The sequence below is a fragment of the Struthio camelus genome, chromosome 19, assembly GCF_040807025.1.
Source record: "Struthio camelus isolate bStrCam1 chromosome 19, bStrCam1.hap1, whole genome shotgun sequence".
Lineage (NCBI taxonomy): Eukaryota > Metazoa > Chordata > Aves > Struthioniformes > Struthionidae > Struthio > Struthio camelus.
This window is the reverse complement of record NC_090960.1, coordinates 14,489,727-14,506,703: the sequence shown is the minus strand read 5'-3', so window position 1 is coordinate 14,506,703 and position 16,977 is coordinate 14,489,727. Positions and strand designations below refer to the sequence as shown.

General features: G+C 46.8%; 1 protein-coding gene across 7 annotated transcripts in view; it reads left to right on the top strand.

Moving 5' to 3' along the window:
* MAP2K4 (mitogen-activated protein kinase kinase 4) overlaps positions 1-16,977 on the top strand; it is a 109,926-nt gene that overhangs the window by 89,689 nt on the left and 3,260 nt on the right. For all 7 annotated transcript variants that reach the window (XM_068913341.1, XM_068913339.1, XM_068913337.1 and 4 more), the window contains 3 exons: positions 8,929-9,006; positions 10,019-10,167; positions 15,582-15,627. In XM_068913341.1, coding sequence (XP_068769442.1) covers positions 8,929-9,006; positions 10,019-10,167; positions 15,582-15,627 — 273 coding nt within the window. The remainder of the gene's footprint in view (positions 1-8,928; positions 9,007-10,018; positions 10,168-15,581; positions 15,628-16,977) is intronic.

The window sequence follows — 16,977 nt, the reverse complement described above, 5'->3', positions numbered from 1 at the left end:
GAGGAAGTAGATCAGATCTGATTCACATTCCTGTTCTGTGAGTTCAAGTTGGAAACAGCAGACAGCTTCTGCTTGCCGTGGGTTTGCTCTGCATGGGGCACAGCTGGTTGTGCTGGGGTGGGCCAGGGTAGCTCCCCACTGATCTTATTTATGTATAAAAAGGCTGATTTGAGGCCAAACATACCATACCAGGACATAATCATCATAGCAGTAAAAGTGTAGAGGGGGATGGGTAAGGTTCATAGGGCAGGGTCAGGTATGGAGAGAGAGGTGAAGGATGAAGGTGAATGGTTGCACAGAAGGTCTGAGGTGCATAGATGTGAGTCTCCCCTGGTGTTTCTGAGCTATCTGACAACTCACAGCATGGCTTTTTGACTCTTGCTGCTCATGCTGTTGAGAGTAGAAAGGGATTCTGCTTTGTGAGGCCTGATGGGGATTTTGCAGGAGGACCCCTGCAGCTGAGGCTTTTCCTACTGAGAGTGGGAGCACTCTGTATGCCTGCCGCATACACAAAGCAGGCTGAGGGGCTGCTGGTGCCACTTGTCAGTGTTACCCGTCCCTTGCCCTCCCCCCCCCCCCCCCCCCCCCCCGTGAATTACCATGATACTGAGATCTGGACACAAATGAGTACAGCCTTCACCTTGTCCATCCATTCCTTACTGCTGAGTGACCCTCAGCAATGGAGCAGGGAGGACATGCAGGCAGCTCCTTCTCTGAGCTATTGCTGGAGCCTGTAGGCCTGGGCACACTGAGCAGGAGGTGCAGCCTCTGTCCTCTGCCCTAGGTTTTTGAAGCCTCTCAACCGCTACAGAAAATCTCTTTGGAGGTTGATCATTCTTCTGAGTTTTCTTGGACAAACAGCACATAGAGAGAGAGGTGAGCAGGGCCTTTACCAGAATGGAGACCATGGACTGCAGTTTAGTCTTTTGTAATTAATCCAAAGACTTCCAGAGCATACCCACCAAACTTGAGATCCTCAGTGAGGTTCTGTATTGAAACTGCTTAACTGGGCTGAAACCTCCTAGCCCTCCAAAACTGCTTCCTCTCCAGAGCTTGGCCCTCTTATTCCAATGAAGTTCTTAGAAGAAGTGATGATGATGGCACTGAAGGGATGCATGGAGCTCTGGGATACTGATGTGTGGTCTTTTAAAACAGCACCAGATGGAGATACTCTCCAAGATTTCACTCTTACTTTTAGACTCCTCTTCAAGTGTCAGAGAATCTACCATACTGCCCGTGAAGTTGTTCTAGTCAGTAATGACCCTCCTAATACCATCTTTTTTTATATGAGTAAGCTTTATTTTAAAGGATGGCCATGGGCTCTTGTTCCTAGTTTGTTTGCAGAGTTAAGGAGTTCTTTACTTGCCACAGCCTCTTTCCTCATACTTTCTGACTGTGATGAAGTCACCTCTTAAGCTTTTCTTTGAGAAGATTAATAGACTGAGCAGCTTATGCCCTTAAGGTAGATTTGATTGCATATTATGGCTCTACTGTAAGCCCTTTCTAGTTTTTTAGCATCTTTTTGCAAAAGTAGACCTTGAAATTGGGTGAACTTCCAGCAGTTGTTTCACCTGTGGTGAATGTAGTAAGAGTGCCTGTTCCTAGTGCATAACCCCTGCTATGCTCCATTAACCATGATGCTCCTATGGGCTTTTATTCTCCCCTGTCCTTTTCTAGGACCCTGTCCCTCATCATTGTGTGCTGTTTTTTCTGTTTCTGGCTGTGTGAGTCAACATCCACCCATATTAAAATGAGCCCAGCTTATATTAACTGGTTCAAATCACACTAGCTCATCAGGAACCCTTATTTAACACACTGTCAACTTTTTAATAATACGTAGAATTTAGCAGAAGTAGTTTCATATTTTCTTGGGTAACAGTGGCCCTAGGTGAAGGAAAGATCCCTTTGAGGACCCATTATAAATGCTCTTTTTCCCACTGAATAGTGACCTTTCATGAACAATTACTTTCTTGAACTCTGTCAGTTTGTCATTTAGTAATGCAAATTATCAGTGCTTGGTTAGTTGTGGTCCGAATGATATACTGGATTAGTCCAAGTATGTTATGGCAACACATTTGTCTTTTTCAACAGGATGAAAAAGATTAAGCCCAATAAAACCTTGTTGTCTTCATTAATGTTCTTGGCCATCTCTGAATTCCTAGCCAGAGTCCCCTTTCAACCAGTCTGTCACTTTCCTGGGCTTCTCCTGCTATTGAGATCCAGACTGAGGAATTCAAGTTATGGTAGGGAAAGCAAACTGGGAGGAGATGGTATTCCTATGCGAACGGAAACCAGTGTCTCCACCTGGAAAATGCTATTGGAGACGTTTTTAAATGAAACATTCTCTCAGAGTAAATATGTAAAGGAAATAGGAGGGGAGGAAAGGCCATTCTCTAGAAATTTGATCTCTACTGATAATCTCTCTGCAGCCACAGGCTTCGTTGCTGACCTGGGTGAGGGGGAGGGACAGGAAATCAAAGAACAGAGGGGATTTTTGTAGGAATGTCTGAATTAAAAAGTCAAAATATGGATGAATATTTTGGCTGGTGTATTTTTTGATAATAATAATACTCTAATCCCTTATGTGGTGTTTTTTCATCAGTAGGTTTGAAAGTGCTTTACACAGAGACAAGTATTACTGCTCCTATCTTATAGATGGTAAACTGAGGAGCAGGGGGAAGTAGATTGTCCACAATCGCCCAGCAACAAAGACAGAAGAACTTGTGTTCTCTGCTTCTCTGTCATCTGTTCCACCCATCATGCTATGTTGCCTTTCCTCTGCTACATCACACCCTGCTCAAGGAGCCTTGTCTCTTCCTGCAACCAGGATAGGCTGCTGCATAGGGCGTTGCATGATCTCTATAGTGACTGCTGCTGAGATAACAGGCCCAGAGAAAATAAAGAGCTAATAGCTTTTTCATTGGTCACCTGGTACTGGAGAGGAGAGAGAAGACTTCTCCAGAAGACTGGAGAAAAGACTTTACCCAGTAAAATGTGTCTGTGCGTTGCTCTCGCTGCCTGTATGAATGACTCACGTCTGTGTTCTTAGACTAAGGCTTTCCCAGCACTGAGATCCCTTTCTGTAAGCTTCTACATGCCCAGGGTAAGATCCAGAAAGCTTATTAGGCACCATTGCGCATAAGAATTGAGATCTAAATGAAATTAGACACTTCAGCTCTCTAGCAGCCAGTAAAAGAATTAGGTGTTAGCTAAGAGAGAGCCCGCAAACCTTCCTGTTGAGAGAGTAGTAACATCAGGGAGGAGGATGACTGGATGTCCATACCTGTCTGGAGCTCTAGCATGCACTGTAGGGCTGTTTTGGGTACCAAGATCTGCTCAAGGAGCAGCATGGCAAGCCTCAACAAGGATGGTCACCTCACAGAGCAGGACAGAGCATCTCTTTTCCATGAGATACTGGTAATGGTGTTTATGTCCACAGGACTAGTAGTGAACCAGTTAGCCTGACAGGATTTGAACTCCCAGGCCCGCCCTGTAAAGGAATCAGGGAAGGGGCTCCCTCCACTCCTGTAGTTTCCAGGATGTTGTACAGTCACGGGTAAAAAATTCAGAGCTCTCAGAGCAGGCGAGAGGGAGCTGCATTCTGCATCCTAGTGCTTTGGAGGAGGAGGAGGAGACAGGAGAGGTACATCTGAGAGCCCAGCTAGTCAGTGCCTTTTTCCTGCTCTACTTTCTGCCCATGGCTTTCATCCATGACTGGGCCATGGCTGTCTGTTGTTATGCTAACGTTGGCTGTCACTCCATGCTCCAGTTGTGAGTGCGCGAGAAGCCTATGTGGGAGAGAGCCTTGAAAGAAGAACATAGGAATATTCTTGAGAAATATAGAAACATGAAAAGTGAGTGACAGGATTTTCCTTTACTGAACAGCAGAAGAATTTCCCAAACTAGTTATTTATGGTCCTAAAGATGGTTTCCATTGCTGTTGCACAACCCTGCAGGCAGCTGTTCAGAAACATCGCTCCCCTCCTTTCTGTGGCTTCAGTTTGGAGTTGGCCTCGAGAGCTGAGTCACTTGGACAGTGACAAATGCTTCTCTGAGAGCACTTGCCCAGCCCCTCGCAGCGCACAGCCCTGTTAATGCAAAGGCGTGGTAGTGGGGTCATCACCGAGAGGGAGACGACATTTTTGTCTTGAGCGTTCCCTAAACAAATACATATTTGGTATATTGGTTAACAGAACGGCAGAATAGTGTGCCGAGGAGCCACAGTTCTTGCCTGCAAGACTCAAATCCAGTTTGTGCCAGGGGCGTAAAGGTCTATTAACTCTAGCCGGCCCTGTTCATAACTCACTGTGTGATTTTCAGCTGAATTTGGAACAGATAACTCTGCAACTGCAGCCTGCATGACCCAGGTTCTAGATGTGCAGTGCTTTTACCTTGCTCCTATTATCAACCAAAGGCAAGGATGTCCCTTAACTTTGTTTCAAAAGCTCTTCAATCGCATGATATGTGTGTCTGAAGAGATCATCTCCAAGGGAAGCTGGCAGCCTCCGTCTCACATCCATCTGTTCCTGTGTTTCAGGGGGAGGGAGAGTTTATATACTGGAGATTTCATTCTGCTTTTTATGTTGTTAAATTTTAGCTCTTTCTAGTGTTTCTTCACTCCTTATAACCTTTTATTTTCTTTTACTTAAGTGACATGTCGGCTTAAGATGCAAGTAAGAGTTTGTTGTACACCTTTTAATGCTGTATAGGCAGAACTGTTGGATGTACAGAACATATGCTATAAAATTCCCCATTTAAATAACCAGCAAAAATCCAGGATTTGAACTTCAAGAATTTATGTTTTCCTAGAAATGTACTTCACTCTGTAGCAACACAAAACAGCTGAACTCTGTAGGAAGCTGTATATGCGTCTATACTTGTGTCACACCCTGACTTGCATACATTTTCTTAGACAGGGGGCTGGGAAGAGAGGGAAGGATTAGTATTTCACACCTTGCTCATTTTTTTCAGTCAAGATGCTGGTGTCTAGGTGCACATTCAAATGGAGAGAATCCCCTGTGACAGTCTGTACTCATGTTTCATGCATTCATAGCCTACCTCTTTATGCTATCAGCACATCCAGTGGTTGATTTCCGTCTCAGCCGTTTCCTGTCTTCACTTGCACTTGGCATTAGAAGGACATCTGGCAAGAGCCTAGTTTTGTCTGCATTTTTTGTTCCAGGTCCCTGGAGTGTAACACACTGACTCTTCCTTCATTGGTGCTAATTGCTCCCATGTCATCCACATGGAAAATTCCCAGGATTCTTTCTGCTCTGTATTTAGACAGGATTTATTTTGGTCTATCCTGCCTTCCCTATAACTGTGCCACCACTGTCTAGGGCCAAGTGCCTGTTGCTACATCTGCACTCCTCTGCTTGATCACAGTTGAAAGCTGCCCCTCTGTGGGTGCTTCAGACTAGTACATGCCAGCTCTGTCCCCACTGTAGACCCCAAGGATGCCTTATGGTGCCCCAGACATGTCTAGCCTACTGAAAGACTGGGATGGTCTTTGAAGTGCCACCTGTAATACACAGGCTTTTAGTACTTGACCCCCTGCCCAAGATATCTGCTCTCTGTACAGTCCCATAACTCATTGTGCTGCACAAAAAGCAATCATTTCTCCAGTCTATAAACTTCTCTTGCCATCTAATGCACCTAATGCATGCTAATGCACCACATTCCCTATAGATCTGTGGTATAGGAGCCCTGACACTGGCAAGGCCAGTATTGCCATAATCTCCATAGCGTTGTAGTGGTCCTGTGCCATCTGGTCTTTGGTAGCAGTTTTCTGACACGCAGATGTCTTGGCAGCACTCAGGAATTATGGCATGCCCTGCTGTGCCAGGGCTGCAGAGAGGACATGCATTCCTCTCCAGTGTCCCCAACTATTAGTACTGTAATTCCTCCAGCATGTAGAGCCAGGCCACCTATCACGATTCCTGCATGCCGATGTCAGTTGTATTGGCTGACTGCACCATATTGGTGTGTTAGAGGCAGTGGCTGCTAATTCTCCTGCTTCCATTTCACTGCACGTTTCCTGACTTGTTTGTCTGCTGTTTCCAGGTCTGTCCTCTGCCTCCTTGAGGTCACTTCCCTACTCTTCTCCTTCCCCTTTTTCCAGACAAGGCACAAACAGGGAGCATGATGTGAGGGAACACATAGTCTTCTCCTAGGATGTGATGTCAGAGAACATTACAACTGTGCTTCGTTGTTGTCGAGAGTAGGAACCTTCAGTGGTGCTGAGGGTAAGCAAGGCAACATGCTGGCTCAACAAGGCAAAGTCCTGTTGCAGAACCTGGGAGACCCCTGCCAGAAGCTAGAGTGGTGCTGGCCAGGAAATGATGCAACAGCTGCCTCACAATGCTCAAGTGACGCAGTGCAGTTACAGCTTTGGGTCAGAAGTCAGTGATATTTGAGAAGCTGGATGTGGGGCTCCACAGACCTTTCTCTGCTTCTCGTCTGTCGTGACCTGTGTGTTCTCTAGAGGATTTCATCCTCTGATGGCCCAGCCTACGCACCCAAGAGGAGGTGGTGTGATATCCCCATGTCCTTATGCTCAGATGTAGGGACCACCACACCCTCCACAGTCTCAGAGAGAGCCATGTTGAGCTCACCTGATGCGTTGAGGCATTCTTCTGAAAAAGGAAAGAGCAGCGGTGATGTATCTGAAGGACAGGGTACGGATAGGTTGATCTGCCTCTCCCCTTGTCTCCTGCCTGCTGCTGGGACCAAGAGGGCAGGAAGAACATACTGCCAGCGCCTGGCAGGAGGAGCTGGAGGGAAGAAGATGGCAGCGGAGAGCTTTGCACAGAGGGAGACCAGGGCTAGCATTGTGGGGCTGCAGTCACAGCAGTATGGTACAGTTAGAATCAGGCACCCTGTCAGGCTGGGACACAATTACTTGTGGCTGATGGAGTCAGACTGTTCCCGTGTGATTGCTGCTCTGGGACTTGAGATCCAGGGACCCTGGAGGAAGCTGTGTGGGTACCTTAGGCAGAACAGGCAGAACAGGAAGGTTGGGGGTCCAGTGTGCTGCCAATGGCATTGAGACAGGGAGGATAGGCACAGTATTATCCATAACTGTGATTTATGAGCATTTCTGGAAACACCTTTTCAGTGCAAGATTCTTCTGTAACCTTCTCCATGTGGGGGGACAAAGGAAGTGCCTGCCATGCCACATCTAATGCTGTTCTCTCATTGATGCCATGTCCTTCTGTCTGCTTTGCTACTGCTGGCAATTTCTGTTGGCTGTCTTTCTTGCAAATGTTTTCGACTGGTCATTGAAATACATCCCAGAGAGCATTTTGACTTTAAGAGAGGTTTAAGAAAGTTGAATTTTAATAATTTTGTCATTTCACATGTCCTCTCACTGGGATTATTGAAAAATCCATACGAGTCACTATGGCAAAATCTTACTGAGGATCTTAAGACTAAAGGGAAACCATAACCAAAGGGTAAGAATGAGAAGCAAAGTAATAGGCCTGGGAGGGTGCAAAAGGGCAGAGTGTTCAGGACATGGCTTTTGTACCCAACCTGTTTCAATGTAGGCATTATAACTGGAAGCAAGGATGATAAAACGTATCAGGGACCTTCAGAAAGGACCATACCAAGATGTACCAGAGAAGGGGTAGTGGAAACAAGAAGGTTCTAGGAGAGGACAAAGCAAGCTGGGACATCCACTACTACATCCAGAGTGTAGAGCCACTTAAGCCTGGTGGAAACTTATCTCCCTTCTCTGTGTGGATATGGGTGGGTGGCAACCTGGACAAATTTCCCTGTTGGAGATGAGCACAGTGATTCAGTGAATGGGAGAGATCTGGAAGCGGTCACAGCTGGAGCAGCCGTGTGCAAATGGTGGGCTGCAAAGAGGAAAGCTGGCAGCATGAGAGAGCAACTAGAAATGCCATTCCTGTTGGGGGCCAGGAGATATTGCATCATGATGTGGGATCGAGGTAGCCTTCCTCACACACATGGTGGTCCAGTGGAAGACTGTGAATGCACTAAGGGGACTTGTTCATTAGATGACACTCTTCAGCCTTCCTCTTTGTTAAGCACTGCAAAATTGCATTAACATGTAGCTTACAAAGCAAACAGTGCTTCCATAGCATTTCAGGTACCTGATAATTTAGTATTTTACTGTAATTCAGGTTTCTTTATCACTGTTGTGGTCCAAACTGAGTGAGGCCCTGTTTCATTTGGCATCTTAATGATTATGTTTTTAATAAAAGGAGGCAGAATGAGGTTTCTCACAAAGGTGACTTGCACTCATGCCAGTTCCTTTCTCTGGATATGTCGTTCTTGGGTATAGATCATCCACATCTGGCTCAATATTGCTATCTAGAGAAGACTTTTTGAATGTCTGAAGAGCTAGTAACATCATGACCTCATAGTTGCCTTGCAGGGATGCCCAAAAACTCACAGAGAAGAGGTTCTTAAAATGCATTTTTAATACCTCTTGAGATTTAGCAACCAAAAGTCAGTTGGGAAGAAGAGCTCTCTAAACCTCAGTTCCCTGCACTGATGGATGAGATGATGCTTATTTCAGTTCATATGGTTCCCTAGGGAGAACTCTGCTGCAAAAATAGAGAAAGCAAGACTTTATGTTAAAGAGATCTTGAGGTTAAACAAAACTAAAAAAATAGTAGAGAGTAATAATTATTGAGACACTTGCAAAAAAATGAAAAAGAAAGGTGTGGGCTGTGCTGAGTTGCCTTTGCAAATCACCTTTTAGACTAGATCTCCATCAAATTAGTATTTGATTCCTTAAGATGTTTCTCTGCTGGAGTTGGATGCCCTAGCAACAAGTTTGCCTCTAGAGACATGCCAGGCTTTGCCCAGGGGCACGTTAGAGTTTTTTCTAAGTTTGCAGATGCTTGTCATTCCTTCCTCCACTGCACATTGTTTGACTGGTTCTTCCTCCTGTTTCAGCCCGAAAGGATAGATCCTAGTGCATCCAGGCAAGGCTATGATGTCCGCTCAGACGTCTGGAGCTTGGGAATTACATTGGTAAGTGAGTAGCATTTAAAGCTTCTGCTACATGGTACTTTCCTTTGGGTAGCCTTAGTGCACTTTGCAGCATAATGGAGTTGATTGGTGTCAAATGCATGCTTGAAGCAAAGCCCAGCTGCTGTGCTGTGAAGTATTTGCATGTTGTGATTGAAGTGGGCACCTCTTGGCTCGTAAAGAATAGAATTCCTGTCAAGGCAGATGGCTCCCCTGAACCCCTGAGGATACATTAAGATGCAGCTATGTTTTGCAGCAAAAGAGATGTGAACAGGGAAGAGGTGTTGGATAGTAGAGGAGTTTTTTTATTCAAAATCTCAGATCAGAAAGGCTGATGAGTGTGGTGCTGCAGAATGAAGCACCTGACCTATGTAAAATAAGCCTCTAGTAGCCCTGTCCACTAGTGTACTAGTGTACTTCTGCTAATCCTGGATGTCAGCTGCTAATTCCTCTCTGGTAAACCACAATACTGGTGGGTACATGCATTGATAGTGTGAAAAAGTCATCCATTCCCAAGATGTTGAATTTGAAGAGAAAATGGGAGCAATGAGTATGAGTCAGTAGCCTCTATCAATGTGCTTTCTTCCCTGCCGGTGTTTTAAAATGATCATTCTAACAGTGTCCGTTTTCTCTAGTGATTGTAGAATGTTTGGGAAGGGACTGGAGAAGGATTTTGCCCTCCAACCTTTAAGCACCTAAATAAGAACATTGGTCCACTTTATAAAATCAATAGAGGAGACACTTTCACAGCATGGAAGTGTGGCATAGCTGGGTTAAATTTGGAGGTGTCTCTCTCCATTGACTGAATAGGGAGCGCAGGCTCCCAATGTAGGCACCAAAAATAGCTGTTGAGTTTAACTTCCCCCATGTCTCTGTCAGCTGAGCTTTGTATAGGGGATGGGATAAAGAATAAAGCCCTCTCTTGGGGGTTTCTGGGATACTTGTAGAGATTTTCTTATCCTGATTGAAATTCCCTTTGCGTAACCTCTCTGGTGTGGTTGCTCTCTTTTTGCAGTATGAACTGGCTACAGGGCGATTCCCCTACCCCAAATGGAACAGCGTGTTTGACCAGTTGACGCAGGTAGTAAAAGGAGACCCACCACAGCTGAGCAACTCAGAAGAAAGGGAATTCTCCCCAAGTTTCATCAACTTTGTCAACTTGTGGTAAGTGTTTCCTACTTGAAGCACATGGAATTTGCTAGTTTTGTCATGGTCAGATATTTGGTAAGAGTCACATGCCAAGCGCTTCCTAGGCTTAGTTTCACAAGTCTGCACCAACATGAGTGTGAAGCCTGCTTGCATTTCACTTCTTTGGAAGGTGATGAGAGACTCGTCATTTACTGTCTGAGTGGAGGCTGAAGGGCAGACCTTTGGATACTGCTCTTCATGTTAGGAATAAGGAGACAACCTCTGAGAGTCTGTGCTCAGGAGAGGCATGATAAGACCCACTGCATGACAAGGTGAGGGCCTGTCATGTGCAGCCTGTTTTTTGGAATGAAATGGCTTTGGGACAGACCTGCTCTTTGCCTTTTCTTCTCCAGGCAGAAGCTTGAGACCCTTCACAGTACTATCTCATGGTTGTGCTGCAGGTCTATGTTAGTCTTCTCTTTTGCATAGCAAGGCCAGGAGGCCTTCCTTCCTGGTAAGAAGAGTTTCTACTCTATGTAGCGAGTGTCAGGACCTGTAGCAGGTGGTTTGCTTGGTTGCTGGCTTCACATCTTGTGTCAGATCTTGTGACAAGATCAAGATTAGAGACGCTTTTCTGAGAGGGCAGGACAGGGCCTCTGCAGTTTTGTCAGCATTAGATGGGAAGTGTCCATTTGTTTGCATGACAGAGATTTGGAGCAGTCTATCTACCTTCCACATGTTCGTGGCACTGGTTAGGTTAAGGGCTGACTGCAAGTTTTCTCACTAAGCACTTTTCCATTAGAATGCAATAGCTGATCTAAACTAATTTTGTTAACCTAACAGCGAAGCACACAGGAGGTCCTTCAGTGTGACCTGCATTCCTCTTCTGGGTCCCTCTGTTCCGGGAAAGACCTGTCAGGCTGATGGACAGGGTTGTCCATCTTGAAGCTCTGACACAGGAAGACACAGCTCTAGACAATTTTTAACTTTGTGGAGGTTTTGTTTCAGGATTTTCCATCTACTGGACATGCAAAAGGTGCTGTTTCAAAATGGAAAAGGCTTTTTTTTTTTTTGTCTTTCAAAATTAGGAATTTTTATGGAACCCCAGGTCCAACTGTCCTCTAGCTGCAATGAAGGCCTTCTCACTGTCTTTTGTCTGCAGAAAATAGAACATCAAAACGGCTTGCTGCTCAAAAGAAATTTCTCTTTCTCGGTAGGAAGACTGTGCGGTGTTTGATTAAAAAGTCAAAGTTGCTTTCATATGTGCAGTACAAGCAGTAGTTTCTATCCCATGTAGTTCTCCTTAGAGAAGAAATATCATTAGAGTTCACAAAGCTAGAAGACTGCTCTCTTACTTACATACTCATGAGTTTGGCTCCAGAGGACCCAAGAGAAACCTGTGTGACATCTCTGCTAAACAGCAGCATCTTTGGCCTGTGTATTCCATTGGCTCAATTCACATTTCCTGCCCATTTAGCTCTTCCAGGGTCTACTGCTATGGGACAGCCCCTATGTGCAGACCATGTGGCAGTTCCCAGTCTAATTCATTTAATCTGAGTTTGCAAATAATCTTACTTCTACCTGGAATATTTATGATGTGTCCATAGCAGTACTGTAATACATATTTTTCTTACTAAACTTTAGTTAAGTACAAACAATAAATGTTAATGTTTCTGAGCAGACAGATGAATCTCCAAAATGCTGTGGTTCTAGGCGAAAGGCATAAATCTTGTGGACATTACTCTGCAAACTTGAATCTAATAATCTTTCTATTTTTGTGCATTTAAGAGTCAAGAAGAATGGAGAACAAAGTCCTATAGTGGCAGTCACATGGCAGCTTGGATTTTGATGTTGCTGCCTGCTCACTCTGATAGAGCAGTGCAAAAAGGGTATTGCTGATAATGTGTGTGGGGTTTTTTTTGTTTTTGAAGGGTTTTTTTTGCATCTGCTTTGGATCTCATCAAAACTGTGAATGCCTAGGTGGAACGTTTTTCCCCTTTTACCCACTTCCCTTGTGTTCTTTAGATGCCTGTCTAAAGTCACGTTCATCTTGGACCTATATACAGGATTAAGCTTACTGCTCCAAAGTTTGCAAAATATCCAAGCTTTGTTTCTGGCTATTTGGAGCTTCATGCTGGCAGCTGCAAAGTTAGTCCTTGCAGGAAGAGCTGCGAGGTCTGAGATCCAGAATGCCTGGGAAGGAGATTAGACATTCCAGCAGAAGAGTCGTACAGCACCTGATGCTCCAGATGGCCATTCCAGACGCACAGCTTCTCATCAAGCTTGAAAAAAAAAAGATTTGTAGGTCTTTTTTTATGAAAATACATAGAAATTTCAGAACACACCTTGGACTGTGAGCTGAAGTTCTGAATAGTTACATTAAAGGCATTGTGAGGAACACAGAGAATTTAAACTCCCAGAGATCAGTAAAGGAATAGCTACTGGATAGCAAAAGTTTGAAGTGAGGATGTTTGCATGGCAGCAGTGGGAATCCCTGCCCCCTCTGCATCTGTGCAGATCTGCAGTCAGGTCACAGGACAGAGAAGAGCCAAGCATGTACCATTGTCACCCTCTGCTTCTCTGAATAATTTATGGCCACACTGTGATTGTGCCTGAGCTTGAAAGAGATCCTCCTAGAATTAGTGTGGATGGAAGTGCTGCTGTTGGGAATTAGGTTTAACTATCCTAGTTTGGGCAAGTCACTACATCCTACCACATCCTACCGCACCCTCATCTAACCCTGCCATTCTCAACATGACTTCCTCAGAGTTCTGCAGATACCTGCTGACTCAGAAATGGTGGTCCTCACAACAGCGTATGAGGCAACCTTCCCTGCAGCAGCTCAGCACTACAGCAGTCAGAGGCAAACTATATTGCCTTTTCCTTGGGCTGCCTCTGTACCCACCTCCTGTTCCCTGTGGCTGGGAGGCTGCTGGCTGTCTCTGCAAACACCGTAGCTTGCACCTGATGCCCAGTGTGACATGGTGGGAAAGGCTGCATGTGAGTGCAACAGTCCAGCTGGGGTGTCTTTGCCAGGATGGATAAGCAAGAAAATAACATCAGTCTGAAACATTCAAATAAGAGCAGAAGATGATCCCTTCTGTGCATTCCCCCAAAAGATGCTCTCAAACCTTAATTTCATCCCCATCCTCTCTCTTACTGTGACTGCAACTCTCTGGTGTTGTGTGTTGCCTTGCTGAGCCCCTTCTCACTCAAGGCCCTGCCTCATCACCACGCTGCTCCCTCTCTCTTTCTCCAGTCACTCCACTGGGCACAGCAGAGCTGTAGCTCGCAGCACAGGGTGCCACAGGGCTGCAGGGACATGCAGCCAGCAATCTGTCCCATGCTTAGCATGCCATTAACCTGCCAGGTCTGTGCCCTTCCTTCCTGTGGGCTCATCCCACCTCTTTGAACATGGCACCACCATCTCTGAGCTGGTTACCTTGGACTCACTGAGGCATTAGTGAGAAATAGGTGTGAGCTGTCTTCCAGCAGTGCTGGAAGGAGCAATGGATGGTGCCCTGGGCACCCTTGGCCTGGCTAAAGAGGGGCCCAAGGTCCTGCGGTCATGGGAGGATGTCTCCAGTTAGCCCGTGAATCTGTTTGGCTCTTGTAACTTTGCTGGGAGGTCTGTGAGGGCCCCAGGACTGCGGGTGAGCCTGCCTTGCCACCCAGGAGAGGGGAGCTGATTAGCTCAGGCACAGTGTCAGGCCTGGTGCCCTGGGTTCCCCCCACTGTGCCTGCTGGGCATGTGCCAGGGCCAGCAGCTCTGCAGAAGCTAGTCTGGGCCCCTGGGACCTGATCCCCGGCACCTCCATTTTGTGTCCCCACAGTAATCCCCTGCACTGGCTCTCTGAGGAGCTGTGTCTGTCTCTTCAGGGACCCTGGGACAGCATCTTTCCCCCAGACATCTTCCCGAGCACTGCATTCCATCTGTGTCCTCCTTACCTGCCACAGGTTCTCTTGATGGCCTTTGCTGCCACCTGCTGTCTCCACTGTGGTCTGGGTTATGACTTAGCCCTCAGTGGCCTAGTCCTTAGGCTGTCTGTCTCCTTGTGCTAGAAACCAGGCAGCAGATGGGATCATTCCAATGATGGTGGCTTTTGGGACACAGTGCTGCTGCCATTGTGCTTGCCTGGATGAGCCCCTCATCCAGCAGGGGATGTTCTCCAGCTTGGCATTCCTTTTCCTCACGCCCTGCAAGGCACCTTCTGGCTACGTGCAGGGAAGTGCCCTGTGGCGATGGCAGTGGTGTGGGGCTGCTTTCAGGGGAGTGCTCAAGAGCAAGCACTTTGTCACACTTTGGGCTGAGCCTTTTGCATTGTGCCTTGAGGGCTAGCTATTCCTGCCATGGTGCTGGCAGGCTGTCTCTCCTGTAGCACAGGGACCTGCTCCACAGTGATCCTGGCTGCATCCAGCACATGACAGAGCCTGGCTGTGGGTGTCTGGTTGGTGAAGACAGAGTGTAAATGGGAGCAAGGGCTTAATAAAGCCTGCTGTCACTGAAGAACTGCCACTGGGGCTGTTCTCCCACACCAAGAGAAGCAGGGCCCAGAGTCCCATCCTGATAGCCACCCAAAGCTGCCACCCTCACAGGCCTGGGAGAAGGTGGCAACCTGCAGCCGCGGTTTTGTGTAGGGGAGACAGAGAAAGAAGGGGAGGTGGAGTGAAGCTAGGCCAGCCCAATGGCCTCTTCATCTCTGAGCCAGAGGGACTTGTCAGCTATCACTGTGCTGGTGGTCCCCTAATCTCTCCTGGTTACACCAGCAATTCCCCCTTCCGTCTGCCCCCTCCTGTCTCTTCCTGGAAGTTGTTGCTCACTCAGGTCTGGATGTGCCAGATGTTCACCAGTGCTCTGGATGAGCCAGCCTGGGGCCTGGGAGCCTGGACCTGCTATTGCAGATTGGTTCGTCTGTCTTGTGAGTGTTACAGCTCCATCCCTGCCTGCACACATGCCGAGAGGACTGTGTTGTGTCTATGTTTCCCTGAGAAGACTATGTGCTCCCTGGCAGGCAGTATCAAGTCTCCTCTGCTCATGTGCCATGCTGCCCTCCTGGCTGGACAGCAGACCAGAGTCACCCGTTGCTGCTATCTGAAAACTCCAGTTATGCTGAAGTCAAACCTGTTTCCATATGGAGCCAGCAACAGTTGTGATGGGTTTTAGCTTGCAGCTCTCTGTCTCCAGCAGCATTTGGTGATGGTCATGGGATTTAGGTTTTTGCCAGCACCCTCAGTCATGTGGGGAGGAAGGGACTCCATGTGGTGACTCATAGTATGAAAAGTATGTTTATTTCAGGAGCCAAATTCCTGGACTTGAATGGCTTGGCCAGCTGTGAATCCCAGTGTGACAGCAGTGAAATCAATTTCTTATCCTGTAAAAAATTAACATTTAATGTCTGTAATGACTTCCTAAGCCTGCCTGTTCCTTATTCTCTTTCTGCTTTCTTTAGCCTTACAAAGGACGAGTCCAAAAGGCCAAAGTATAAAGAGCTTCTGGTAAGTGCAAAGCATGGCTGATTGTGCCAGCTGTTACAACTGTACAGTAGAGCTGGATTACACATCTGGGGTAGCTCTGTGTTTTCTTGGATGATCAAGGCACAGTGTCCGTCTCCACAGCCTTAGGGAAAACAGTGCTCTGATGCCATTGTCCCTGGCCCTACATGATCTGTGATCATTAGTGTCTGTACATAAATACCCACTTGGTTTTAGGAGATCAGCTCACACAGAAATGCCGTGTTGCAGTGGATTAGCTAACTGGACTTGCCTAGCCTGTGTGATTAAAAGGGCACAGGCTCAGGCAAAAGCTAGGTTTACCCTATAAATTCTGCCTTTGTTTGAGATCCTGGCACCTAAACTCAGCATTGTCAAATTGCTGGCAAACATGTACATGTAAACGTGTAAATGCTTCCAACGTACCAGCCACACAATGAGGTTGTGAGTGACAGGCAAAACTGCATCCTGAAAAAGGACAACAAAGTGTCCTGGAACAAGGCATCAGCAGACCCTGTGATGGGGAGGTCCTGAAGGAGGGAACTCACAGGGGCTAATGGCTGGTTAAGTCACACCTAGCAACCACACCTCTTCAAGGATCTCTGGGCAGCTGGAAGCCACCTCTTCAGAGAAGATGCAAAACTATGTCCTGAAGTCCCTCCCTGATGGTGATGATGTGGTATGAAAGGAGCCTGCCTTGTGTCCTGGCCCCATTTCACCTTGATCAATGGCATTCTGTCTGCCAGAATTCCTTCAGTAGTTTCAGCATGCCAACCTGTTACCACTCCTTGGTCTTTTATCTCAGGGCAGCGAATGTGGAACCCAAGATTTGAAACAGAGGTGGTTTGGGAAAGTAGCAGAATAGAGAGCAGAAAGCACATCTGGACCAGGGTGCCATAAGCAGAACAATCCCTGCCTAAAGAGAGTCACTATGTCTTTTCCCAGCTGCTCTGAGTTGGGCTTCCTGGGCAGAGCAGAGGATCAGGGTTCAGGACCACTAGGTTTGGGACCTGGCCTCCTGTTTGACCTCCACAGGTCATATCTTCCTGTCACCCCTGTATCCCTGTTGCTGAAGAGACTGATGATGAAATCTCTCTTGAAAGTATTTCAGCAGATGTCCATGAACCATGTTACAAAAGAGCCAGGTGCTGCTCATACTGCACACTCACTGCGTCCAGTTCAGCAGGTCCTGATCCCCATGGATGCCTGTCCCAAGCTAGCTCTGAAGTACAGCTCTCTGTATTGCACATTTAGTTCCCCTTTTGTAAATGCCATGGTCAAGGCTATATCCTAGGGTCGTACGGTCACCACCGAGTCCTGTGTTCTTGAGTTAGTCAAATCGTATGCTAAACTTTT